This window comes from Miscanthus floridulus, chromosome 10, assembly GCF_019320115.1.
Source record: "Miscanthus floridulus cultivar M001 chromosome 10, ASM1932011v1, whole genome shotgun sequence".
Lineage (NCBI taxonomy): Eukaryota > Viridiplantae > Streptophyta > Magnoliopsida > Poales > Poaceae > Miscanthus > Miscanthus floridulus.
The window spans coordinates 117,456,788-117,484,440 of record NC_089589.1 but is presented as its reverse complement, the minus strand read 5'-3'; the positions used below and the strand labels follow the sequence as shown (position 1 = coordinate 117,484,440).

Sequence of the window (27,653 nt, the reverse complement as noted above, 5' to 3'; positions counted from 1 at the left end):
TCCGCCTGCTCCCGTGCTCCAGCCGCTGCGGCGGGCGGCGGAGCGCGTCCGGAGAGAGAAGCGACAAGCGAGTGGCGGCGGCAGGCCGAGCGGCGCGGGTGGAGTCCTGGAGTGACCGAGCAGGAAACTGACGCCTTGTCTGGGCCCACAGCGACACATATGGGCCAAGTCCAACAATAAAAAACTCGAGCAGCCCACTAGTCCACCGAAGACCGAAGCTTCCTCCTGCCCGCTGCCCGGTCAACCATTCGGCGACACGGGCTCGCGCGCGCCACCCAACCCGCCCCCACGACACCCACTGACAGTGCGGCCCCATCGGCCGCGCTGGCAGGCCCTGCGCGTCATCCTCCCGCGGCTAGCCCGCCGCCGCGTCGCGGAAGAAGGCTATACCTCGCTTCGCCGCTAGGCGCTAGTCCACCTCCACCTCCACCCGCCCCGCACGCACACACCTAACCCCAGTTCCTCCTCTCCAACCTCCCCGTCCCGTCCCGTCGGTTCGATTCGGTCGAAGCGGGCGGGCGGAGGTGGCTAGGGATTCGGATGGGCGCGGAGCCGACGAGGTTCTAGAGGCGCCAGCCGAGGCGGTGGTTGGGAGGGGGAGCGGCGGGCGGGCGGCGATGGAGGATAAGGCGTCGTCGCCGCTGATCCCGCCGCAGTCGGAGATCGACCTGGAGGCGGGCGGCGGCGGGGAGCAGCTCCAGTGCCGGATCTGCCTCGAGACCGACGGTGAGGGAGGCTCCGCGGCCCCGGCCAGACTCGCGCGTGCCGTTGCTGGCTGCGTTTTTTTGTTTGTTTCCTCTTATTAGTTTGGCCGGAATGGCAGGGCGGCGGAGATCTGACTGGTTGTGTGGGTGTGCGTGCGCAGGGAGGGACTTCATCGCGCCCTGCAAGTGCAAGGGGACGTCCAAGTACGTGCACCGCGACTGCCTCGACCACTGGAGGTCGGTAAAGGTGAGCGCTCGCTGCAGTGCTTACTCGGTTACCGCTCCTCCCCTTTCTGCGGGTGGATGCTCAGGAACTGCTAGATGATGTCGCTTAGAGTTGGGGGTGGTAGGGGTTTGTCTGCATTTTCTGTTTGGAGCTGTTTCAGTGGCACCTGACTGCAGGAAGTGGTTGAATTGCGTTCCTGTATCCGTCCAAGGTTGAATCTGTGACTTGATTTGCCTGATCCTGTGAAGAACTTAGATGTAGTAGCTCCTTTTTCCTGTTTGTGTGCTGTTTAGGGCTGTGTGATATTTTGCGAGCTCCTGATGATGCAATTTGAGAAGAACTTAGCTGCATTTCTTGTAGATTGTCAATTCTTTTCTTGTCAATCATCATGATTTATTGGTTTAGCTATGCAAATGGTGGAAGCATCACACCTTTGCCTTCTGGAGATGTGTTGTGCATATCTATAATTGTCAAAATGCTTCGTTGTTTTTTGTGTAGTAGCAAGTTAGTGAGTAGTTGCAATCACTTAGCCAATAGAACATGAGGGATGCAGACCTTTGTTCCCTCCATATTTTGCCTATCAGATTGGTTGAATTAGCTATTGACCTCTTATTGGAGCCATTTTTTTGCTTATGTTCCAATGTTTGGTTAATGCCATATTGATTCTCATCTGTCTAATGGGCAAATGGAATTGGCTCATGTGTTTATGAAGCTTTGCTAGTTGCCTGGTTTAGTGTGTTTGCTTTGGCTGGGTCATTTCATCCTTTGTCACAGGCGAGCTGGATTGCTAGTAGCATGCTTTTTGTGGTGTTAGTGTGTGTGTTTGTAGGGCTCTTCCCCTATTTTTTCCCCCTTCATTGTTATTACACCTGATGAAGGGCAGGCCTGGTGCAGTGGTGAGCTGTCTCACTGAGTCACCAGGTCGTGGGTTCGAAGCAGCCTCTCCGCAGATTTTGTTGGGCGAAGGCTTTCCTCGGTTTTTCCCTTCCCCAGACCCCACTTATGTGGGAGCCTCCGGCACTGGGTCTGCCCTTTTTATTGTTATTACACCTGATGTAAGTAAAATTTCAATTTGTGCGTGCCAGTTTGACAGGACAGTAGCATAACTATAATGTATAATTTGTACTTTATGCATCAGGCTACTGTTTCTCACAAATATCTTAAGCTATTTGTGTTTTATCAGTTGGATCTATGATTACATCAATAGAATTTTTTTAAACCGTTACGAATAAGTTTATTCAGACAAAAAGTTATCTCAATCAGGCTTGCTTATTCATTGAAGTCCATTGAAGACTAGAAATTTATTGTAACTATTTACACATGTAATAAAGATCTAGCTCAATATGGTTGAAACACAAAGTTTGACATGACTTGGCTTCACCAAAAAGGGGTTTTCTTTTAAAGCATATAAATGTCTTTGTATAATGAAAACTGGTCATGGTGGATTTTTTCTTAGATGAAAGTTATTTGATTTGAGTCGTAACAGGTCAATCATTTTCCCTGTTCTTTAGCTTATATTTTACTCTTCACTTGGAATTCCAATATGTGGGTGCCAGTGGTTAGACAGGGTTTCCCAGTTCAAAATCTGGTTGGTAGTATTGCAAATTCTGCTTTCTGTTAGGATGTTGGAATGTCTACATCCATATGGAAGTTGTGCTGCTAGGTAACCGCAGATGCAGATTTGGATGGGATTTTAGGTGGAACTTGGATGGTTCAGGTTATGCCAAGAAACATGTTGATGAACTGAGAACTATAGTTTAATGTTTGGGTTAGAAAGTCTACACCTTTTTCCCGCCAAGTCATCCCTTGAGATGTGAAATCTTTTGTGCAACACAAACTAAATAATGTCTTTTCCTGGTGTAAGTATAAGTATGAAAAAAATTCAGTAGTTTGTGTTCATTTTGCTGCCTGTCTTATCTGGAGCTTGCTTCTAAAAATTGATTGTTGATTTCTTTGCGAGACCAGTAAACTAACCATGTTTTGATGCTTCACAAACAGGAGGGATTTGCATTTTCCCATTGTACCACCTGCAAGGCTCCATATTACTTGAGGGTTCATTCCCACACTGACAGGAAATGGCGAACACTGAAGTTTCGTTTCTTTGTTACTAGAGATATATTATTCATCTTTGCTCTAGTCCAGATTGTAAGTTTTTGAAACATTCTTTTATTCATATCCCCTATCTACATTCAATTGATTGACCAGTGGTATTTTCTTATTCCTTCATTCAGGTCATATCTGCATTGGCATATTTGGTACATTTTATTGATGGGTACCAGCAATATTGGTTAAGGACAGCCTGGGGTTTTGATAATGAAGTTAGTTTTTATTATATATGTGGTAAACTGCTTAATATTTCCTTTGTTACTAGTTTCACCTGTTTTTGCATGCCTGTTTGATAAAAATCCTGGTTTCTATGATATCTATTGTCACCATGGATCCTTAGAACTCATTAATTGCATGGGATTTTTTTAGGTTTCTAAATTAATGTGAAAAAGAACAGGAGTAAAGAATAAGGAAAAGCATTAGGATTGTGTTCTTTGTCAGAATAAATATGCAATTATTGGGAGTTAACATGCAAGGTGCCATGAAAATCTTTGCTTGCAACTTAAACATCTATCCATGGCCCAGATCAATGTGTTTGTTATTCTTATAGAAGTGATAAGATGTGTTTGCAATTATCAGACATGTGACGAAACTGAGCTCAGAGAGCAGCTGCTGAAAGTTGTATTGTCATTGATATATAGAAAGTTTTATCATTGACATATATGCTTCAACAATATGAGCCAAACTGCTCAAACTTTTATTGGAACACTATGTTGCTAACATTTTAGTCAATTACGTGGCACATAATGTTTTCCTTCTGAACTGATTATGAGCTTATCTCTTGATTACAGGTGCATTGTTGTTTTTTGCTTTGTTGGGACTATCGGGATGCTTCATAACCTGTTATGACCGAAGAGTACGGAATGACTTGGCTCAGCCTTGTCGAGAATTATGTCTTTGTTGCTGTCAACCAGGGTATGCGTTAGTTAGCTCACTCTTCAAGTCATGAAGTACGATCTTGTACTTAAAAAAACATTTGTGAAGACAGTTATTGTGGCATAGGAAAAATACACGCAAAAGTAGCATAAAGAGATTGTATTTTTTATCTAATTATTTGAATGGATGCTAAACTTCATAAAGATACAGATAGTTTGTTGCAGCACTTACCCAATTTCACTGGATTGATAAAGCATGTTCACTTGTATACATACGCATTTATACTGTGTTCATCATACATTCTCACAGGTCATGTTTTTCATGCTTGTACTGTTTTGATTGTACTGACATGTGTTCTATTTGATTCAGGATGTGTGCAGATTGCCATCTACCTGGCACGCTCTGCATGTGGACTGACTGCACTACCTGCTTCGAAGGCTGCGCTACCACAGCCGGCGAGTGTGGTGGTTGCTTGGGAGGTGCTGGGGAAGCCGGGCTACCGCTGCTCCTCATCATGGGGGTTATTGTGCTTGGGCTTTTCACGGTTATCGGCGTATTCTACAGTGTCCTGGTCGCTACAATGGTTGGCCAGCGGATCTGGCAGCGGCATTATCACATTCTTGCCAAACGAATGCTAACCAAGGTGAGTGCTACCACCGTGTATTCATCAGCTGTCTCATCTACCATGGTTTTACACTTTTACTCATGTTTGGTGTCATATCTTCCAGGAATATGTTGTAGAGGATGTTGATGGCGAGCGCACAGACTGGTGTCCACCGCCACTACCGGCAGAGCACATCAGCCAGCTGAAGTCTCTGGGGCTTCTATAGCTCACGCCATCACGTCGATGGCAGGTGCTGACCATAAAGCTAGGACTCGGCGTGGCAGTACCCAGCTGTACAGGAGAGGCGATACAAAGCAGGAAGTCAGGCATTCTGCGTTGAAATGTGACAATATTGATCTTTTTTTTTTCTTTTTTGTACATTGTAACGGCAAAGATTTCTTCCTGACAACCAAAAGTTTTTATACCAAGTGAAATACTGAAGTCTGCGTGACCTCTCACCTCTGCAAGTGACTTTTTCATGTATGAGTATGAACTCGTGTATCAGACTATCCTCTCATTCAGAATGACAACTGGGATTCATTATACGAACCTCGAATTCTATAACTGAGACCTCCGTAAACCATTATTCTACAACTCGATTCTGCTTGCAGAATATCAAAATGTTTTACTGCTTCATTACTGGACGACTTCTTCCAAAAAAGAGAGTAGAAAATACTCTTTTCCAAAAAATTAAACAGTAGAAAAAAAGAGTAAAAAGGATTTAAAACTTACAAGGCCAACTGCCCAAGTTCTCTCAACCCAACTTCGGAAGCGGGCCTGTTGGGCTTAATACTTCGGTCCAGTGGGCCCATTTCCATTGACGCCTATGATCTATGAAGAGCTTCCAAGCCACCGAGGCCTACTAGCTCACTTCGCTCCGCTCTTCTTCCCCACGAAACCAGAGCAAATCCGGCGAGCCGGTGCGGCGGCGGAGGGGGAGGGAGACGCCGGCGCGAGCAGGAGCATCAGGAGGAGGCAGCGGAGATGGATCCGGACGCGGTGAAGTCGACGCTCTCTAACCTGGCCTTCGGCAACGTCATCGCCGCCGCCGCCCGCGACCTCCAGAAGGTGACTGACTTCTTCTCCCCCCTCGCCCCCCCACCGCCCCGCCCCCCCCCCCCCCCCCCCCCCCCCCCCCCCCAATATTCCGGCGCCGCCTTACGCTGCTGGCCTGCCGCAGCTCTGCCCTTGGTACCGCCACTGTATCGCAGAGTCTGATTAGGAGGTAGCTAGCGCCCGCGCTCCGGATCTCAAGGCTGGCGCGCGCGTAAGCGGAGTTGATCCAGGTTTTTTGGTCAGAATAGTAGCTGCTGATTTCGGCCTGCGAGGTGCTGAATTGCGCCTTAGGGAACGCTTGCATGCTTGCCCTGGTATCAGTTCCTGGTTGCTAGTTCGAATGTAATCTGGTGTATGCTCGAGAGTGTAGTGGGGTGTGATCCATGGGAGTAATGGAATGGACATGATCGAATCCAGAATACCTTGCGTTTCAGGTGTTCGATAGAGTGATGGTGTTCAATGCACAAGTACTTCTTGTGAACAAACCATTTCATGGGTGTGTGCAAACGAGCTCTGTCTAGCTGGATGTACTGGATTTTGCGTGGTGTGGAGTGTGCTTTAGGAAATATGTAACTGAATTTTCCTGTCGCGGGACCAGAGTTGTATCTGTTGTGAATCCTGGTATTCAAATTGCTCTTCTTGAGTTCTCAATCTGCTCAAAAATATGTTATAAGTGAACTTCCTTGTTTTATAATGTTTGGTCTCGGGGATAGTGTATTTAATCATTAATATTGTACTTGTGGCGCTTTGCATTGTCTCCGGTGGTTTGTGTATGGCAGTGGGTTTTTAGTTTAAGGGCTTATTTCAGCAGTGAGCATGAGCTAGGAATTGCTTGAAATTGGTAGAGTTTAGAACTCTTAGCCTGTTGGAGGACCATGTATTGGTGAAATTTGTTTTTTTTATAAGCCCCCTCACTCACTTTGTACCCCTTTATATAGCAGAAGATGGACCCAATTGACTCCTGCATATAACATTGCCTGGCTACCATGGAAAACTTCATATATCAATTTTGTTATTTTTGACATTTTTTTGTGGTTCTGTTAACCCACATTAATTGTTTATTTGTTGTATCATTGTTTTGTTTCCATCATTGTACTGTGGTTGGCAGACTCCCCATTTTGTTTCTATCATTTTCAGTTGTTTTCGACTTTCCATTATGGTATAGAGAATGTTTCCCCTTTTTTTTCCTTTGAATTTCACTTCTGACATTGTAAATGGAGCATGTTTTCTTTGTGTTCCATTATGGATTTTAATTTTGTCATGCTGACATTGCTGCACATCATCTTAGGAAATGGTGGCTAAAGACAAGGCTCAAGCAGCACCTGCAAGTCATGATGAAGTTGATCTTGATGAGTTGTTGGATGTGAGTAGAAGCAGAAAAAGTTTATTTACTTATCCCTTGTATTTGTCTTATTTGTACGGCACATAGTATTGTGTCATATTGTGGGTTGTCAAATTCATGGAACTTATCACCAGGACCCTGAACTTGAGAAGTTGCACGCGGAGAGAATTGCTGCCCTTAAGGTACTGACCTCCATCTTTCACTTATGAAGCTTATGCAACTGTCATGTTCTTTCTATTCCTGATGAAAGCTGCCAAAGGGCGCCTAGCTCAAACGGTTAGGTGACCCAGCGGCACTCCTCAGGTCCTGGGTTCGACTCCCCGTGGGAGCGAATTTCAGGCTGAGGTTAAAAAAATCCCCTCGTCCGTCCCCATAACCAAAGCACTGGGGGGCACCGGCCCAATTCTCACTTGGGCGACGGAAGGCCACCGTGTAAGGGTGGGGGCGGGGGTTCGGGGGTTTTCTCGGTCGGGTGAGAAGGTCCTTCTTCTTATTTGTAATGCTGCAGGGCAGTCTTAACCCCCCCGGTCGAGTTTTTTTTTAATTCCTGATGAAAGCTCTGTTGGCTACCAGAGGGCAGCTTGGCCAACAGGCCGCTTGGATTGTATTGCAAAAATGACTTAGATACAAGAAGATGCTAACCACTGCATATATAAGCAAGTGGTGTACCTACTCCTTAGCATATTCTAACTGCATAAAGCAGATGCTATGATTCCTACTTGGTTGCCAAGGCACCATGATCAACTTAGTTGCCAAGAAACCTGAAACCTTACATGACAGTGAATAGTAAATAGCTATAGTAGGTGATTGGAAAACATCAACACTAGGCTAACTACTGACAATTCTCCCCTTTAGCCTTGTGGTCCTTGGAAGTGATCTGCTTGAGCCCAATTCTTCCCCTCATCTCTTCAAATTTTAATCTTCCAAGAGACTTGGTTAGAATGTCAGCCAGCTGATCAGTGGTGGATATGTGATCAGCCCTGATACTTCCATCTTCCAAGCAGTTTCTGATGAAGTGATACTTGATCCTGATGTGCTTACTGCGCTCATGAAAGACTGGATTCTTGGCTAGAGCAAGTGCAGACCTGCTATCAACTTTCAGTTCAACCACTTCCACATTCCTTCCAAGGAGGTCTGCCAGCAGCCTAGATAGCCAAATTGCTTGTTTTGCAGCTGTGGTAGTGGCAATGTACTCAGCTTCACAACTAGATAGAGCCACCACCTTCTGCTTCACTGACTGCCAGCACACAAGATTGCTTCCCAGAAAGAACAAGGTGCCACTAGTGCTCTTGCTGGTGTCAATGTCTCCAGCCAAGTCACTGTCGCAGTACCCAACAAACCTTGCTCTCCCTGGAGCCTTAGTGTAGTGCAGGCCAAGCTCCAGAGTAACAGCCACATATCTCAAGATGCGCTTGATGGCTGCTTGGTGTTTTGCAGTCGGCCTCTCCATGAATCGACTGACAAAGCCTACTGAGAAGGCTAAGTCAGGTCTTGTGTGGACCAAGTAGCGCAAGCTGCCCACCAATCTTCTGTATTGGGTAGGATCAACCTCTGCAGCTGCGCTCTGCCTGCTCAACCTCAGCCGCTCCTCCATTGGTGTATGGGCGGGGTTGCAGGCATCCATACCTCCCAGCTCAAGGATCCTCTTGGCATAATGGGTTTGCCTCAGAGTGATCCCAGCTGAATCTTGGTGTACTTCGACCCCCAGGTAGAAGGACAGGAGGCCGAGGTCGCTCATGTCGAAGACCTTCATCTGAGCCTTGAAACCTTCTATGGCTTGAGCGCTGGCACCGGTGATGATCAAGTCGTCAACATAGACGCCGATCAGCAGCAGCTCCTCCCCTGTTCCTCGCCTGTACATTGCGGCTTCATGGTCGCTTTGCTGGAAACCCATCTCCTTGAGGGTGGCGTCCAGCTTGGCGTTCCAAGCTCGCGGAGCCTGCCGTAGGCCATACAAAGCCTTGCGCAGATGGTACACCATCTTCTCCTTCCCGGCGACGGTGAAGCCAGGCGGCTGCTTTACGTACACCTCCTCCTTGAGGTCGCCGTTGAGGAAGGCAGATTTGATGTCCATATGGTGGACGCGCCATCCTTCTTGGGCCGCCAGCGCGAGGAGGACTCGGATGGATTCTATGCGCGCCACGGGAGCAAACGCGTTGTCGAAGTCGATCCCTTCCTGCTGGACGAAGCCCCACGCCACCAAGCGCGCCTTGTACTTGGTCACCGCGCCCCGCTCGTCCTTCTTGAGCTTGTAGACCCACTTCAGAGTGATGGGCCGGTGACCGGGAGGAAGCTCCACAAGCTCCCAAGTGCAGTTCTGCTCAACTGCCTTGATCTCCTGCTCCATGGCGGCCTGCCAGGCAGGATCGCCTTCAGCCTCCGCGAAGTTGGCCGGCTCGCCGGCGTGCGTGAGGTGAAGCTCGGCGAAGAGACGTGAAGCCGGCAGCGGTGTGGGTGCGTCCCCGATGATGTTGGGCATGGTACGGTACCGCAGCTGCTCGTCGTCGTAGGAAGCATCAAGGCGATCGTCGTCGTCCTCGAGCGGTGACGCGAACTCAACTGGGTCCGCCTGCTCAGTCTCTGCTGCTGGTGAAGCAGAGGAGGCTGGTGAAGCAGAGGAGGCTTGTGGATCGTGCTCCCCTGGAGCTGGTGACGACGCGCGCGGCGGAGCTCCGTCTGTGTCGACTCCCCAGAACTCGATGTCGAAGTCGCTGGAGGCGGAAGCAGACGTCCCGGCGGCCGAATTGGACCAATCCCAGCCGCGCCCTTCATCAAACACCACGTCGCGGCTCACCTTAACGCATCCCGTCGCCGGATCGAGGACCCGGTAGGCCTTGGCGCCCTCGGCGTAGCCGATGAAGACCCCAGCCTTGCCGCGGTCGTCGAGCTTGCGCAGCTGCCCGAGCTTCCTTGTGTAGGCGACGCAGCCGAATGTACGCAGGTAGCTCACCGCCGGCGCTCGTCCGTGCCAGGCTTCATAGGGGGTCTTGCCTTGCAAGCTTCTTGTCGGCGCGCGGTTGAGCAGATGCACCGCCGTCATCACCGCCTCCCCCTAGAATTTGGCCGGCATGGACCTCTGCTTCAGGAGTGCGCGCGCGGTCGCCACGACCGTCTGATTGCACCGCTCCACAACACCGTTTTGCTGCGGTGAGTGTGGTGCAGAGTAGTGCCGCTTGACTCCTTCGGCGGCGAAGTACTGCGCCAGCTCGCCGACGGTGAACTCTCCTCCATTGTCGGTCCGCAGTACCTTGAGCTCACGGCCGGTCTCCTTCTCTGCTTCGGCCTTCACCCGCTTCACGGCATCTGCAGCAGCATCCTTGGTCGGCAGAAGCACCGCCCACATGAAGCGGGTGGCGTCGTCCACCATCAGCAAGAAGTAGCGGCGCCCTCCTGGCGTCGCCGGCATCACCGGCGCGCACAAGTCGCCGTGGACGAGGTCCAGGGGCGCCTGCGCGCGGTACTGCGCCTGCTGCGGAAACGGCTTGCGGCGGAGCTTGGTGGTGACGCAGGTGTCGCAGACTTGCTCCGCATGCTTGATCACCGGCATCCCCCTCACCATCTCCTTCTTGCCGAGCTGGTGCAGCGCCTCAAAGCTGAGATGCCTGTAGCGCTCATGCCACCTCCATGACTCGTCCTCCTTCCTGGCGGCAAGACATACCGGCTGCGCGGCCTCCAAGTGCAGGATGTACAACCGACTGGGCCCGCGATGTACCTTGGCGAGAAGACGACCACGCCGGTCCCAGATGCGGAGCACTCCATGATCAATCTCCACCCTGGAGCCTCCTTTGTCGAGCTGCCCCAAACTCATAATCGAGTTCCGGAGCGCTGGGATGTAGAAGACGCCATGGAGGACGCGCTGCTCTCCGTTCTTGGCCTGGAAGACGAAGGAGCCGGTCCCCTTGATTTCCACTCGAGACGAGTCGCCGAAACGCACCGTGCCGCGCGCTGTGGTGTCGAGCTCGGCGAAGAGCTCCCGGCGGCCGGTCATGTGATGCGTGGCCCCGCTGTCGAGGTACCATCCGTCAAGCGCCTCCTCGTTGGCGCTGGTGTTGAGGAAGACACGCGCGCGCGGCTCGTTGATGTCAAGGGAGACCGTGGCCTTGGAGCAGACGGCTTCGTCCTTCTCGTCGAGCTCGAGGAAGCCGTGGGCGAAAAACAGAGCACCATCATCGTCCTCTGCTTCTGCGACGTGCGCAGCACCGCCACGCCCTCCACCGCGCCGTCCACCTCGATCACCTCCAACGCGGTTGCCTCCTCCGCGTTGGTTGCCACCGCCGCCGCCGCGGTCACCACCACCACGGCGCGGCTGGCGGCAGTCGCGCGCCCAGTGGCCGCGATCACCACAGTTGAGGCAGGTGTCGTCGTTCACCCCGCGATCGTCGCCACCGCCTCTGTCTCCTCCGCCGCGATTTCCCTTCCCGCGCTGCTTCTTGCCGCCGCGTGGACGACGTCGCGGTTCCTTGCCCGACGCGGAAGCGGCAGCCGCCTCCTTCTCCTTGGCACGCCACTGCTCCCTCGTCAGCAACAGTCCACCGATGGCGGCCGGTTCCGCTTCCAACGCCTCCATGTCGTCCACCGTCTTCAAGCGCCCAGACACCTCCTCGATGGTGAGGTCCTGGAAGTCCAGAAGCGTCTCGATGGCGATCCGGAGCTGGGCGTACTTTGGCGGCACGGCGCGCAGGAGCCTCTCCACCGCGCGCTCTTCATCGATGTCGTTGTCGCCGTGGAGAAGCAGCTGCTGCTTCAGGGCCATCAAGCGAAGGGTGAAGTCCTCGATCTGCTCACCTGGACGGAAGGCGAGCTTCTCCCAGTCGCTGCGGAGTCACTGGAGTGTGGCGCGGCGCACCCGATCGACTCCGATCCGCGCGGCGGCGATGGAGTCCCAGGCCTCCTTGGCCGATCCCTTCTCGGACAGCGGCATCTGCATCTCCTGTGGCACGGCGGCGATGATCGCCTCCACCGTGCGCCTGTCCTCATGGTATGGCAGGTCCTGGTACTCGATCGCATCCCAGAGTTGCCGCGCCTGGAGCTTCAGCTTCATGATCGAGGCCCACTCATGGTAATTTGTCTTGGTGAGCATCGGCCAGGTGGAACTTGCGCCAAAGTCCTTGTACACGGTCTGGATCACCGGCGAGCGGCCCCTGGCCCGTCCGCGGCGGCGATCCTGATCCCGATCGGGCGACCGCGTCTGCCTGCGCTCGCGCTCCGGACTCCTCCGCGGAAACGGGCGGCGATCGCGCGGCGGATCCTCCTCCACCAACTCTCGACGCAGAGCCGCGGCCGTGGCGGCCGCGTTCCGAGCTGCTGCTGCTGCTGCCGCGGCCTTCGCGGCCTGCTGCGCCTGCGCGGCTGCGGCCTCTGCCGCGGCCAGACGCTGCGCCCGCTGTTCGGCGGCGGCGGCGGCTGCTGCTGCTCTCTCTGCGGAGGTGGCCATGCTTTTCCCTATCTCTCAACCGGCTCTAGATACCAATTGTTGGCTGCCAGAGGGCAGCTTGGCCAACAGGCCGCTTGGATTGTATTGCAAAAATGACTTAGATACAAGAAGATGCTAACCACTGCATATATAAGCAAGTGGTGTACCTACTCCTTAGCATATTCTAACTGCATAAAACAGATGCTATGATTCCTACTTGGTTGCCAAGGCACCATGATCAACTTGGTTGCCAAGAAACCTGAAACCTTACATGACAGTGAATAGTAAATAGCTATAGTAGGTGATTGGAAAACATCAACACTAGGCTAACTACTGACAAGCTCTATATGCAACAGAAAGAGGCTGAGAAGCGTGAAGTGCTAAAAAGGCAGGGTCACGGTGAATACAGGGAGATAACTGAAGGAGACTTCCTTGGGGAGGTTACTGTCAGTGAAAAAGTGATATGCCATTTCTATCACCATGAATTTTATCGTTGCAAGTATGCCATAACTTGTCTTTCTTATTTTTTGAGATATTTTTTTGCTGTTGGTACTTATTGAAATGGTTTTCTGTGAATATTTGCTAGGATCATGGATAAACATTTGAAGGCCCTTGCCCCAATCTATGTGGGAACAAAATTCGTCAAGCTTGATGCTGAAGTCTGTATACTACCACTTGGCTATAAAGTCTTTTAATAAATCGCGAAGTCTAATGTTATCTATAACTCACTGTAGAATGCTCCATTCTTTGTGGCCAAACTGGCAATCCAAACACTGCCATGTGTAATATTGTTCAAGTAAGTGCACAAGTTTTTCATTTCTCCTGCCTATTTGATAATGTTTATTGCAATCTTCCTGCTTCACCACACTATGACTCCTGTCCTATTTCAGGAAGGGTATTGCTGTTGACCGGTTAGTCGGGTTTCAAGATCTCGGAAGTAAAGATGATTTTTCAACAAGAGCTTTGGAAAATATTCTCAAGATGAAAGGTAACCATGAAAACTATACGGCAGTCCTTGACAATTTTGGGATGACAAATGTGCTAACGTCCAAAAACAAATTCTAGGGATAATTGATGAGAAGAAAGATGATGACGACGATGATGAAGAAAGCGAGTCTAAGAATAGGAGGGTTAGATCTTCAACTGCTCAAGATTCTGACTCAGACTGAACATGAGATGAGGATTGATTTGTGTGACCCATGTATCGATACCAGCTACCAGAACAATAGCATGTACAAGAGATTCTTTACTAACTCCATCCATTTTGTGTAAAAGCTAGGGTTTGTGGCTGCCTTTTATTTTTTTCTTGCTCATTTGTCATAAGATGGTTCGACTGATGTATTTTTGTCTGCTATGTGGGCATCAGATTTATTTTTTAGCGTCCGCTAGAGTGAAAAAGGTCGCATGATCACCATAATGGCCTGTTGGCTGGTTAGATGTGTGGGCCCCACGCGCCCATCCAAATCCATGCGTACTTGAGATTCTCATTAGTATTAGGGTTTGAGCAATAATTGTCCACTGTGTTCAGTCACTAGTTCACTAGTCCGCTGTCCTGAGTACGTGACAACCACTCGCTTAAACTTGGGAGTGGTTCGAGGCGGTAGCCAGTAGATTTTTTTTTTAATAAAAGCTGCCAGTAGAATATTGTGTCGCATTGACCAAATACTATATGGTCATTTCTTATGGTTTGCCGATTTTTTACCACATATAATTTGACCAACAATTGACACTAGTTTTACTGGCTATTTGTTTTGCAGCCCCGTCAGGAACGGCATGTACTTATAGGTATAATTGCAAATACTTACTCTATGAATTCATGTACACACGCCGTAACTAACAAACACGTCTAAAATATTGAGCTGGCATATTTCAATTGACGAAGTAACATAGTTATCTCGCTACCAACGGATACATTGGCAACCATTAAAACATATAAACACACTATGCATGCACACACTGTACCCTATAAGCACCTTTGAATATATGGAGTCGGTATATCTAGAGATGGACGTAGTCACTGTAAGCAAAGAACACATTGTCTACACTAAAAAAATGCATCATTAGATCCTAAAATGTTTTTAAAAAAATTGTGAACAACCAGTTCAAACCGGGTGAGCAGGTTTCATCACCGAGGACTTAACTGATTGAGTTATACTTAGCTCGTGGTGAACTTAACATTTGTTTGTATAACTCGATAAAACGTGGATTCTATCACGCAAAAAGAAACTTGTAGGATTAATGTAAATCCATTTATCATCTTTTTATGCAAAACATGCCCAATTTCTAAAATGTGTTTTTGTTTCTTAGTAATAAATTTTGGTGACCAAAGTTGATCAAATCTATAGCAATCGATTTGTTAACTAAAGTTTGAACATACCAAAAATTTGGTTGATTAGGAGACGATAAAACCTAAAACACCCCTGTGTTTGTACCTCGAATCAAAAGGCAAAAAGGAAAGAAAGAAAAACGAAATAAAGATCTTCTCCTACTGCACTGCAGCGCCAGTAGCCAGTAGCCCAGTACACCCCACTATCAGCAATTCGAGATTCCTGCGTCCCACACTCCCACCCCCGCACCTCCATTACTCCCCAATCTCCATTGCTCCCATTCGCCTGGTTCCACTTCCACCCACCCCTGCCTCCCTGCTCTAGCGCTCTGTGCCTCACGCTGTCACACCACCAGACGCGCGGTCACCTCTCCGGCTCTCCCCTCGCCAAGAACCAACAAAACCCTGTGCCTGCCTACCTGCCTACTACAGTGCGCACGTGAGCGACCCACCGCCCTGCCCGCCCGGGATCGAGCCGCGGCGGCCGCATTGCCGCGTCCGTCCTGGAGTCGCCGCCGCCACGGGGTTTCGGTGAGTGAGCTTCTCTCGTCGTCGTCGTATTGATTAGTTGTTGGGCTGGGATTCTTGAGTTCGAGGCTACTGGACTGTGGAATCCGGTGGGGTAGGTAGGAAAGTAGGGTTCTTTACTGTGCTAAAGCCCTGGTGGTTTAGGGCGGGTTTTAGGTTCAATCCCAGGGCGGATTCTTTGGTCTGGTTTGGATTCTTTGGTGCGCTGCATTTGGTTGATCCGGGGATCCCTTGATTCGGGTTCTAGAGAGGTTCCTCCCTTGCTGATTTCTGGGGTGCCTTGGTCTGGACTGAAAACCACATTCTACTGAGGATGAGGCGGAGCGGGGGAAACATTTTTGCCCCAACTACCGTTTTGCCCATTCCGTCGCTGGTAGGAATGTAGGATAATTCAACTTTCAAGAACCGGATTTGCGTAGTGCCCTGGTCATCACCTGGGGATTTGGGGGCTGCATTGGAAATATTACCATGGTGCTGAAGTGCTGCTTTTGAGGTAGTATAATGGGTTTTATTGTTTTTTTTCTCTCTCACTATATGATACAGTTGCTTGATCAGAGGTTGGAATTGGGGAAAGGTCTCGCTTTGCTGGTTCCTTTTCTCACTCTGGTGTGCCTGCTTATCTGCTGGCACAGCCCATGCTTGCTTTAATCATAAGACTGCTTGCTTTAATCATGGCACAGGCTTTCAAGAAACACACTTTGACCATTGGCTCTGATGTGTTGTCAGTGTTTAGCGCTTGAGGTTGTCTTGTGAACCAACAAAAGAGTTTCTTTGCCTTATTTCCCTTGCTGTATGATTGGTTGGTTCTTAGACCTGTGCCATGCCCTACTCTGATGTTTTCGATCAATGTCAATTGCTCTGCCCTTTTATCTTTTGTTTACCAGATTAATTATCTGCCTGAAATGGCTATTGTGAGGCTGTGTAATGTTCCAGTTCAGCTCAAGTTGGCTGCAGATGTGGCCAACTTTTGTGGACGGTGGACCTATATTGAGTATCTAGTTATTGTCTTATTCAAGTGCTCTGAAGTTTGATTTAGGTCAATGCTGTTAAATTCATTTCTGCATCTGCATTTATATGTTCTGCGGTCTGACATATATTGTTTTTTTTTTCTGTTGATAGGATCAGAGGAGCAAAGAGCTGCTTATCATAAGCGAGATTTCTAATTGGTGGAAGCTTTTATCTGTAGTTGGACTGTGATGAATTTACTGGTCTCTAGTATACAGTAGGGAATCTGCAGTTTAGTGGAACTCAATGGGTTCTTCTCCTTCCAAAGCCACTGGAGAGGATGCCCTGGTTCTTTGCAAGGATCGGATGCGCCATATCAGGCAAGCCATTGACTCAAGAGATGCACTGTCAGCAGCGCACTTATCTTACACACAATCCCTCCGTACTGTGGGTACTGCATTGCGGCGGTATGCTGAGTCTGAGATCTCACCAGAATCATCACTCTCCATTTCAGAAGTGGATAAGTCGCCATCACATTCCTCTATGGCATCTCCCTCGCCTTCGCGTGCAGTAGAGAATCTTGCCTCTCCGGCGCATCGAGCAAGTCCATTGTCTACTCAGCCCTCAACAAGAATCCATTGCATGAAAGCAGCAGCAACCACTCCTTTGACCTTTGTGATTGATCCATCTGCTGCTGAATTTGTGGGGCATGAATCTCCAGTCTCAGCTTTTGTCCCACCCCCGCCACCATTGCCTCCAGAATTATGCATGTCGTGGGACTTCTTTGATCCCATTGATGCTGCTGGTAGCTCTTCCTCCAACAATGAGAATGGGGTAACCTTGAACTCCAGTAGATTGAAGGGTCTAAGTGAGTCACGGGTAGCTGAAGTAGTTCCATTGAAAGAAGGTGAAGAAGAAATCATGTCTGACAGAAGGCATACAGAGCTTCCTGATAATAATGCACCATCCAAGCAGGAAAGAGAGCCAAAGCAAGGTGGGACTAGGAAACCAAGTCAGTTGGTGGATACTTCAACCAAAGCTACTTCAGAGCAGGTTGCTGCAAAGTTGGAGGAAAGCGAAATGGAAAAAGAATTATGTGCAGAGGCAGAGGATCCTTCAGAGTTCATCACTCATCGAGCCAAAGATTTTGTGTCGAGCATGAAGGACATTGAATCCCGGTTCATGCGTGCAGCTGAAGCAGGAAATGAGGTTTCCAGAATGCTTGAAACCAAGAAGATCAGACTTGACATATGTGCTAAAATGCCAGGTGATAATCATGAGTGTTACATGTATCTTCTATGTCTTTTTCAGGATCGTGTCAGCATCTTTTTAATAAATTTTTAATTTGTTTTATTACCCAAATTATAGGTTCTCCAGGCAAGCTACCTACTGCTCGATTTGTGTCAGCACTTCGAGTGTGCTGCAATCGTGATGTTATTCTCAACCAGGGTAACTGGAGTGTTTTCACTATTCTCTTCCCTATCATAATGTTTTCCTGAAGTACTATTTTTAAGGTCTCTGTAGAAACTGCACAGCATGTCTCAAAGGTTGTCACATGGAAGCGTTCTGTCTCATCTCTTTCATCATCATCTAAGAGTGCACTTATGACATCAATAATTAAAGATGATGTGGATGACAGTAATAGTGATTTTGTTGAGGAATTCGCCATGGTATCTGGAAGCCACTCTTCTACGTTGGACAGGCTACACGCATGGGAGAGAAAACTATACGATGAAATCAAGGTACATCATAAATACATATTCAGCAGGCTCATCAAATATGCTGTCAATCTCAAACCTTTTGCTAGCCTCATGAATACCTCTACATGGAATGCCTGTTCTTTTATAGATGTCAAGTAAAAACTGGTGTGTTTAATCTTGAAGCGCTTATGACTTTACTTTTGAGATAAGTGGTACATTGTCACAAGGGTTGATAAATGAGAACATGTAACACATGATCTTTATTAATATTGCATTTTTTAATCTAATAGTTCAAATGTAGTCTGTAGATCGTTTATTGTGTGCTAAGTGCTAACTACTCTCTCATATTCCAAATTATAAGACGTTTTGGCTTTTGCTATGCACTTAGATATACACTGTCTAAATACATTGTAAAAACAATGTATCTAGAAAAGCCAAAACATCTTATAATTTGGAATGGAGGGAGTAGCAAAGAAACTAGGGTGTGGGCTATGAGGTGTTTGGACACTTGCTGGGCATATCGAATCATTGTTACTGTCTTACCACCTTGGTTTATTTAGGCAAGTGAAAATGTTAGAAAGGCCTATGATGAGAAATGTAACCTCCTCCGGCGCCAATTTGCACGAGGCCTAAATGCGCAGCTGATTGATAAGACTAGAGCTGTTGTGAAGGACCTCCATTCCAGGGTATCTGTTGCGATTCAAGCTGTTGATGCAATCTCCAAAAGAATTGAGAAGATAAGGGATGAAGAACTGCAGCCACAGCTTGTCGAGCTAATTCAAGGGTATATATCTGATAGACAGTATTTCATTTCTTATACCACAATTTCGAATGCAATCTTCCTGTTTCATTTTTTTCGGTATATGTTAGTAAAGATTTTTTTTTTTCTCGAACACATAGGAGAGTTGCGTGCCATTCCATTAATAGGTACAAAATGGTCAATTACATGCCGATTCCACAGCTCTGGTTAATATGACACCAAGTTTAGTAAATATTTTAACAGTCAATATCACTCCAAATTTATTTTTGGAGAATGATAGTTCACAACCTAATTGCTGAAACATTCTGATGGCTCATAATTCTACCTTCAGTCTTAGCTGATCAAAATCCTATTTTTGACATTTATTGTCTACTAACCTTGATCTGACTTCATATAGGCTAATCAGAATGTGGAAATTGATGCTGGAATGTCACCACAAACAGTTCATCACGATCACATTGGCATACCATGTGAAAAACTCAACCCCAGTGCATCAAGGTGAGCACCGCCGCCAGGCGGCAATGCATCTGTGGAATGAGATGGACAGCTTCTCCTCCAGCTTCAGAAACTGGGTCACTGCTCACAAATCGTATGTCGAGGCCCTCAATGCATGGCTCCAGAAGTGTCTCCTGCAGCCACCCCAGGACCGACGCAGGCGCAAGCGCAAGGTCTCCTTCCCTCCTCGCCAGGCCGTCTCCCCTCCCATATTCATCCTATGCAGGGACTGGCTCGCCATGACAGAATCTCTCCCTGCTGACGAGCTATGCAAGTCCCTCAAAGATGTGATGCAGCTCCTCCGTGACTCGTATGAGCACCACGACGCGCAGAACAAGCCCAGAAGCGAGTCGCAGGAATGTGGGATGCTGGAGAACAATAGCGAGCAGGAGGCGGTGAAGAGTGGGAGTGTAGCATCAGCTGAAGGGCTGCAGTCGAGACTAACGGCGGTTCTTGACCGCCTGACAAAGTTCTCAGAGGCATCACTGAAGTGCTACGAGGAGCTCAAGCAGAACTATGAGATGGCCTGTGCTGACTATAAGAGAGTTGGACCAAATGCTCAGCTTGCTTAGGATTATGTTGATTGTGGTGTTTGACTTCTTCCTATCTGTTCTGGATGACAAATTCTAGTGTTTTGGTATATATTTTGTGAACAATCAGGTTATAGTACAATCTTTGGCCTAATATTACTGATTTAGTGTTATCAGTTATGTATGCCGGAGTGTTGGGCAGATTTTAAGCTTCATCACCTGCCCTGATGCTTGGAAAGGCATATGAGAAACGTTTTCACAAAAGATATAACAGGCAAGATATCATGATTTCTGCGCGCATGTAATTTCCTACTCAATTTGCAGCTATGGCATAGGTACCAGGCATTACTTTTTACAAGAGTTCTGCAAGCATGTAATCTCCTACTCACCTTGCAGCAATGGCATAGGTACTGGCATTATTTTTTACAATGATGGAGAATAAGCGACGTCATATGAAATTTATCGAACCAAGTGAAAATTAAGTATATATAGCCATTTTTAGCTCACTGATAAAAATCTTCATTCAAAACAAATTGAGCCAAAAAACAATCTGACAATTTATTCACAAGGAGCCAGTGCTTTACAATTACTGTTGACATACTAGTACTGAAGCTTATTTGCTCATCTATCTACATACCGTATATATGAACTTATCCGACCTTTATATACTCTACTAGAAGCCAACATACTGGGTGTACTGTGCATAGGCCTCCGATTGCATACCAATTGGCGCACGGATGATGAGATCTGGAAGGTCAAATGCGTCGATGAGTTCTCGTGCCACTAGCCTCACTTGGTAACTGAGGTAGTCTGTCAGCTTATGAATAGCCTGCAGACATACAAGGGAGTACTGCTGTCAGGTTCTGGACTTCAGGTTACAGTGTGAAGCTAGAGCTAAAATTGCAGTATGAGATGAGACCACACACCTTAGCTTTGTTTGGGGCAACATAGTCCACATTCCGATATGTTCCAATATCTTTCCAGATCCTGTCGAGCGCATAAAGGTCACATACCAGCTTCAATGCTTCCCGCGTTTTTTCATCAGGGCAACTGCATATATGCATTGTAAGTGGTTGCCAATTGTGGTCATAATAAAGAGCCAGAATATTTCAAAAGAGGTATGAAACATCTGAATGATGAGCTGCCTTAGATATAGTTTAACTTCAGTTTATTTGTTGTGGTTTGCCCGTTCAGTAAAACAGAAAAGCTAGGATAGCAAGGCTTAAAACAAAAAAGGAGTTCCAAGTAGCTAAAGTCCGGTGTCCATAACAGAACAATATAAAGAGCTAAGCACTCCATGGGTTCTGCTATTCAGTGATTTTGTGGCTTGATTCAAAAAAGAATTCATTCGAAGCACAAAGAATCGGAACCAAAGCGGGAGCAAAAATGCAATCAGAAGAAACTCAGCTAGAAGAATTTACCTTTTCACTGATTCAATGAACTTTGCAAGGATGACAGACTCAATGTGTGATTCTGCAAGTGTAAGCAGATGATTCAAACATCTATTCCACGCACCAAAACCTCCAAGTGTCTTGCTATGTTTCTGTAGCCGAGCAGCGACACTATGTAGCAACCGAGATGTTCGGTACTGAGAAGAAAGGTTGCCCAATCAGTACTGGAAGTGAACATGACAGAACTCTCAGTAACTAGGAAGAAATGACTCACTCTGAATGCATCCAGCTGGAAATTAGGATCCCGCAGATGATCTTCGCCCTCCCATCGGGCAGTGACAGGATTAGGCTGGGCCAAGTAAGTACCCATGGAGTCTCTCAAGTAATTCCAGGTAACTGAAAGTGTCCCTCCCTTAAATTTCTCCTGGTATTGCCTCAGGAGATCTCCAGCAACCTACAAGAGCATGAGAAGATGCACATTGTTTAAGGAAAAGTAACTTCATAGCATTTTTAGAAACTGATCCCAACTTCCCTTGAGCTCAGCTTATTTCAGAAAACATGCCCGTCAAATATTGTCAGTCTGAAAACAAGCTATCAGCTGGCTTTTATGAAGGATGCTGATCAGTACCTGCTGCAGAAGAACAGTGTTGTCGCCCTCAAATGTTTGGAATATATCATGGTCATTGCGCAGAGCTCCAAAACGATTTACAGCAGCATAGCCATGGCCACCACATGCTTCTCTGCAGATGCTTATAGACTTCGCTGTATATGAAGTTATGTAGGCTTTCAACCCAGATGAAAGAACATGTACATCAGCAATAAGATCCTCATCATTGGTTTTCTTCATTTCCGAGTACTTATCCACTAACATTACCGTGGCAAAGTGAAATGCATATGACGATGCTAACATGGGCATTAATTTGTTCTGGTGAGACTGATAGTCCAACACGCTGATCTCGGGCTGCTTAGGTGGACCGAATTGGTGGCGCAGAAGAGCATACCTCACAGCAATTGTTACTGCGACTTTGAGAACACCCACAGAACAATATGCAATGCCAACTCGTCCACCGACAAGCTCCCCAAGGGTTGCTGCAAATCTTTTGTTAATTGTGGGCAGACTGCTTGTGTATTTTCCATCCCGTGACACATCACCGAACCGATTCAGAAGATTATCTCTGGGTATCCTAACTGAGCGGAATCTCAGTGCACCATTGTCTACACCATTTAGGCCAATCTTGTGCCCACAATCATTGATCTCGATTCCAGGAAGAACAGCATGAGTTTCAAGGTCCCGTATGGGGACGATAAATGCATGGATGCCCATATCAGCAGGTTCCCCTCCTTTTCCTTGAAGGGGTAAAATTAACCTTGCAAAAACAGTAGCAAATTTTCCATGAACCGCAGCATTGCCAATCCACCACTTAATAGCTCCATCATTTGGGGTGTTAATAATGAATTCATCAGTGACAGGATCAAATGTAGCGGTAGTCTGTAGGGCTTGGACATTCGATCCTATTTGCAGGAAAAGAGTAATAATGGTAAGGGGAATTTAGTGTCAATTATTTTGAATATGTAACAGTGCGTTAGGTGCTGGGTACAAGCCCTACTGTGAGCCATTCAAAACAAACAACGCAACAGCACTGAGACACTGTAGCTGTACTGTGCATTGATGAATTGCTAAGCAACAAAAGAATAGAGACAGCACTAATTAGTGGATTATAAATAAGTGGAGAACCTAACCATGATGTAGTTCTGTCATTGCAAAACAGCCTGGATAATCCAAATTGTCAATTCCATCAAAGTACTTATCTCTGTGCTTTTTGGTTCCTAGATTTATGACAGAACCACCCCAGAGGCTGCATTAGCAAGAAGGTTAAGTTAGTAGTACATTTTTGCATGGGATTGTTGTCCTGAGTAATTAATGCATCTTCATGGTAATATGTTAAGCAGGCCCCCATTCACAAAAAGGAACTAAAATCCTATGTACACCCAAAATAAAAAATTTCATCACAGTAAAAGAAGGGGAAATAATGGAAAGGAAAAAGATCTCAAACTCTGTTTTCATAAACTCTATCCCTGAAAACCACTCGCACTAATACAGGTGAGGCTCTGATGGAGCATAGTTCAATTCAGATACTGATAGACCCAACCTCGCTCTCACAGCAGTAAGCATCCTTAGAATCCTTTTGAATATGACAACAGATTGCATGTGAAGTCTATAAAGAAAAGGTTGGCTAGGTACTTGTACAGACAGCTGGATCGGTTCAATTGGCCCATAAATTAGGTAGCATGGTCTATGTACCCCTGTCCCCCTATGATCGTCATTATTAGAAAATTTACGGCTTTCTTTAAAGCAGGCAGACAAAAGTCATACAGCCTAAAATGTTACAACGAATTGGAAGTGCAGGCAGATAATTTTTGTTCGTAACCGTCATTACCTACCAAAGTTAATTACCACGTATTTTTAGCCGTAAGCCCTCTGCAGTGCTGATTAACCAACAACTAACACCAATGGACACTGATCTAACTCCACCACCCACCGACATGAAACATGTGGACTGTGGAAGCATCGCTATCAACTGAAACATGCAAATTACTCTACCAAAGCAGCCAAGAACCCAAGATCACGAGGGGCGACGCGATCCTAATAACACCCACCTACCTGTACTGGACGCCGAGCTTGACGCCGAGGGAGATGTCGGCCCCGCCGGCGGCCTCCATGACGGCGAAGTACTCCGCGGGGTCGCTGGCCATGAGCGTGAGCGGGCGCACCCCGGCCTCGCGCACGAGCGCGCAGCAGCTGGCGGTAGCAGAGCTCGCGGTGCGCGGCCGTGGCCAGCTCGACGGGCGTCTGCAGGTCGGGCCGCGCCCGGAAGAAGTCGAACAGCCGCATCTGCGTCGCACGGTGCCGGCCCCGGAGGTACGCCGCGAGCGCCGCCGCCACGTCCGCGCCCCCCTCCACGCGGCGCGCCCGCCCCCCCGCGCACGCCGCGAGGGCCAGCTGATCGCCTGGGGCTGGTGGGGCGGCGGGCTGGAGGAGGTGCAGGGAGAGGCGGCGGAGGCGGCGCATCGCCGAGGACTCGTCTCCCGCGGCGGAATCGCCGGCGTGGGTCGCCATGGGCGCGCGCGCCGCGGAGGTGCTCGACGAAATCGCAGGGGTGGAGGCGTGCGCGCGAAGGGAAGGAAGACGGGGAAGTGGTGCCGTTACGGTAAAGACGGTTTGGCTTTAATAATGGGGTCTCGGCGGGCGTCGCACGGACGGGTCCCTGGAAGTTTTGTGATTTTTGTTTATGCCCTTGTGAGGTGGTTGGTTGTTAGTTTATAATTACGTTTTAGTCCTTATTGGGGTGCTCGATGCAAATATGTATTTATTTTTTTTCTGATACTAAATATGTATTTGTTGGAGGGTGCTTTAGGGGATTCTGATGTAGATAACATAGGAGTCTAGGACGGTGAAGGCAGCAACGACGACGGGATATGTGGAGGTGACGTGGCAGCGCATGGATGGTGATGTTGAGATAAGGCTCGGTGGATGAGTTAGCGTCCGGCCCTAATGACATGTGGGGCCAAACAAGCCATGGTACGTCTTGGGTCCACACGCCAATGACACAAGGCTGAGTGGTATGGTCCCGGTGCGTCTTTGCTTCTGTTGTTCGTTGCGGTGAAGAAAGGGACTGAGCGTGTGGGGTTTGGCCTTTTTGACTTTTTGAGATTTTCCGTGCACGCTTTCCAATGTCCAGATGACTAGATGAGGATGGTGACGCGCGAACTTCCCCCGTCCCGTGCGGTCCTTCCATGCTGTCTTCATCCAAAAACATAAACATACTTGCTTAGTTTATCTTAAGTCAAACTATTTTAATAACTTTGATAAAAAAATTCGACATCATTTGACAAAACTTCTTTATCACCGGCTCCCCTACCTAATATTTTTTTTTCAATTAAATGAAAGAATGTTCTGTACAAACAAGAAAAGGGAAACAAAGAACCAGCCAGCAAAAGAAACAAATACAAGGCAACAAGGCCCAAAAGATAAAAATGTGAAAGCTAATTGTAGCTCTCTCTCCCAGATCTAAGTAATGCATGTCTACTTGGCTTGGCCTTTACGCACAGAAGCCAAGTTTTCCTCTTTGAATTGCCTTTTCTAACTTTTATCCACGGATGGAGGGAGTATGTGCCTAGAAATATATTGAAAAACAATTGCATAATATCATAAACTTATTGTATTCTAAGACTATATTCTAAAATTAATTGAAAGATGTGTGTGCCCTTCCTCCATCTCATTCTCCACTATCGTTGCCGCCTTCTTGAGCAACGTGCGTAGATAAGGGCATGTTTGGTTCTAAATAAGTCACCTACTTATAAGTTAAAAAGTGAAATAAGTGACTGATTTTACCAAACACCACCAACTTATAAGTCACCTCTGCTTATAAGTTTTAAGTTGGTTCACCCATGCTTAAAACTTATAAGCCACTCTTTTCTGCATGGAGCCCACAGCTTATAAGTCATCTACAACCAAACAGGCACGACTTATAAGTTACTGGTTTTCAGTCACCTGACTTATAGAAACCAAACAGGCCCTAATCTCCTCCTACTTGCTCAGTGCAATGTCGTTGCCCGCCGCCTGCTCGAATTATATCCGCAGCCTGAGCCTGACCTCCTCCTTTTCTCCTGTGACGTCCATGGATGACCTTTCCTTATTGTGAGTTTCCCCTAGCCTTCTCATAATGGTCATACCCAATCGATGGATATGCATGCTAGACAGATAGATTGATTGACACGGTATGTTTCTTTTTTCCAGTTGCAAGGCTGACGCATAAGCTTGATTTTCTATTCATCAACGAATAAAGCTCGGAAGCGTTTCATTACGTACTTATTACACGCCCATGTTGGGCCGGCCCAAGTCCAAACGGGCACGAAGGACTCCAACACGGGAGACATCCATCACCCTATTCGTTGGTTGGGGCTGGGCTGGAAGTGGCTGAAGTGGGACTAGTCATTTCAGTCCAGATCAAGCTGGTATATATACCAGCTAGGACGCCGCTGGTCTCCCTCTCCCTCTCCCATTCGCTCGCGCCACCCTAGGGTTCCCCCTTCCCAGCTAGCCTCCTACAAACGCCGCCATCGCCCCCTCCCCTCCTGATCTCCCGCAACGGCCGCCCTCAACCAATCGCGCCGTCCCATCAGACCTCCCCCATCCGCCGTAGCCAATCTCGACGCCTCGCATCGGACCTCCCGCATCCGCCGTAGCCAAGCTCGGCCCCTCCCATCGGACCTCCCGCATCAGCCGCCTTCCACCTCGGCCACTCCACCTCCCGCATCCGCCGCCTCCAACTCCGGCAGTCAGCCTCAGTCGTATCCCCAACCGTGCTCACCCTTCAGATCCGCCCGTCTCCGAATCCGTCGTCGACGTCGTGCTCCTCCAAGCAGCTCCGCCCGTTTGTCGATCGCCACCAGGGTCATGGCCGCCAAGGTCGTCGTCATCTCCACCGCCACAACCGGTAAGACTTTCGGATTTGTGTGCATTTTCTTTGTGAAATGGTCTACCCGAGGATGGAGTATGGGGGTTACGATGGAGATTCGGATTTAGGTCTAGGGATTTTACAAAGTTATAGTTTTGGTAAATTTATTTATCTTTTCATTGGATTCTAGAACACTAATTCAAATTGTATTTAGAGAACTATTGAAGTCAGCTGCGTATGCATGCAGTCCAGTAGGAAATCCTCGGGGTGACCTTATGACTTACATTAAATATAGTAATAAGCGCCATTACTATTAACTAATCTAGATAGTAATATATACATTCTGATGAGGCTGTACGGTAGCAGCAGATTAGTGTCATGCATGGCCTATCTATGGTTTGCAAAGCATTTTTAGTTTGATAATTAATATGGTGCCTTTGATCAGAAAAGTTAGGATATATATAACCATGTTTTCTGAATATTAGGTCTCATCATTTGAGGTTAATCCTTGAACGGAAGTCTACTATATTTAATCTCTTTTATATTGGGTGGGGGTTTTATTTAGGTGTGTAAGGATATCGTTTTTATTCAATGCTATGAAGCTTCCTGTTCAACGTCTCTACATATTGCTTTTTCAAGGAAATGTTTCACTCAATTGTGCTTAGACATGGTCACATTACTTTGGTAAAGGCAAGTAACACATAGGGATGGGCCCCATGCTATGTTTTAGGCATACAATAGAGCATAATAAAGCAACAATGACAACTTGCTTTAATTTTTTATTGCCCTTGGTAAGCTTACAATTGAATCATGCCTCAGGTTTGTGCCTATATTGGTTATGCTCAATGTTGGGTGGTTGGCGAGATGATGGATGTTGGCCGCAACCTTTCTGTGACTAGTTGTGGTACATGGAATTGCATGAGAGGTAGACATGGTCCAACAAATGGACATTAAAATTGAGTTATACTATGCGTGCCCATGTAGTTAATATCATTTGGGTTATACAAAATCTTGGATAATACAACATTACGGTTTATGGATTTGTCAATGGAATTTTGTAGGCCCAAATCCGCCCCTGGTGCTGCGGGTTCCATTTCAGCATGTCCAGCTAGTTTTGAGGTCAAAATTAGGGTGCGTAAGAAACCCGTGCACTTGTGTTGCCTCTGTAATGCACATGTTAATACATTTCATA

General features: G+C 47.6%; 4 protein-coding genes across 6 annotated transcripts; 3 read left to right on the top strand and 1 right to left on the bottom strand.

The window, feature by feature from the left end:
- The first annotated feature begins 393 nt into the window (after positions 1–393).
- Positions 394–5,070, top strand: LOC136487040 (uncharacterized). 2 transcript variants are annotated; one of them, XM_066484157.1, is made up of 7 exons: positions 394–726; positions 824–951; positions 2,929–3,075; positions 3,162–3,270; positions 3,828–3,951; positions 4,282–4,555; positions 4,641–5,070. In XM_066484157.1, exons 1-7 carry the CDS (start codon positions 618–620, stop codon positions 4,740–4,742), a joined length of 993 nt encoding a protein of 330 aa, XP_066340254.1. In that variant the 5' UTR covers positions 394–617; the 3' UTR covers positions 4,743–5,070. The 2 variants fall into 2 exon arrangements, with proteins under 2 accessions (XP_066340254.1, XP_066340255.1); XM_066484158.1 differs by having other exon boundaries at positions 398–726; positions 866–951; positions 4,641–5,068.
- A 301-nt stretch (positions 5,071–5,371) lies between these two features.
- On the top strand, positions 5,372–13,705 carry LOC136487041 (thioredoxin domain-containing protein PLP3B-like). Its single transcript, XM_066484159.1, has 8 exons — positions 5,372–5,584; positions 6,861–6,935; positions 7,049–7,096; positions 12,684–12,826; positions 12,914–12,986; positions 13,062–13,123; positions 13,218–13,315; positions 13,393–13,705. The coding sequence occupies exons 1-8, from the start codon at positions 5,501–5,503 to the stop codon at positions 13,494–13,496; spliced, it is 687 nt and encodes a 228-aa protein (XP_066340256.1). The 5' UTR covers positions 5,372–5,500; the 3' UTR covers positions 13,497–13,705.
- Positions 13,706–14,896: 1,191 nt separating this feature from the next.
- On the top strand, positions 14,897–19,908 carry LOC136485457 (protein ALTERED PHOSPHATE STARVATION RESPONSE 1-like). Of its 2 annotated transcripts, none has more exons than XM_066482333.1 (6): positions 14,897–15,184; positions 16,307–17,393; positions 17,495–17,575; positions 17,651–17,868; positions 18,387–18,610; positions 18,984–19,908. In XM_066482333.1, the coding sequence occupies exons 2-6, from the start codon at positions 16,433–16,435 to the stop codon at positions 19,651–19,653; spliced, it is 2,154 nt and encodes a 717-aa protein (XP_066338430.1). In that variant the 5' UTR covers positions 14,897–15,184; positions 16,307–16,432; the 3' UTR covers positions 19,654–19,908. The 2 variants fall into 2 exon arrangements, with proteins under 2 accessions (XP_066338430.1, XP_066338429.1); XM_066482332.1 differs by having other exon boundaries at positions 16,301–17,393.
- Positions 19,909–20,144: 236 nt separating this feature from the next.
- On the bottom strand, positions 20,145–24,199 carry LOC136485456 (acyl-coenzyme A oxidase 2, peroxisomal-like). The gene is given in 8 exon segments (XM_066482331.1): positions 20,145–20,440; positions 20,538–20,661; positions 21,033–21,199; positions 21,277–21,456; positions 21,631–22,514; positions 22,743–22,858; positions 23,665–23,795; positions 23,797–24,199. Coding segments are annotated over 8 exon segments (2,082 nt in total). The 5' UTR covers positions 24,121–24,199; the 3' UTR covers positions 20,145–20,284.
- Positions 24,200–27,653: the final 3,454 nt, after the last annotated feature.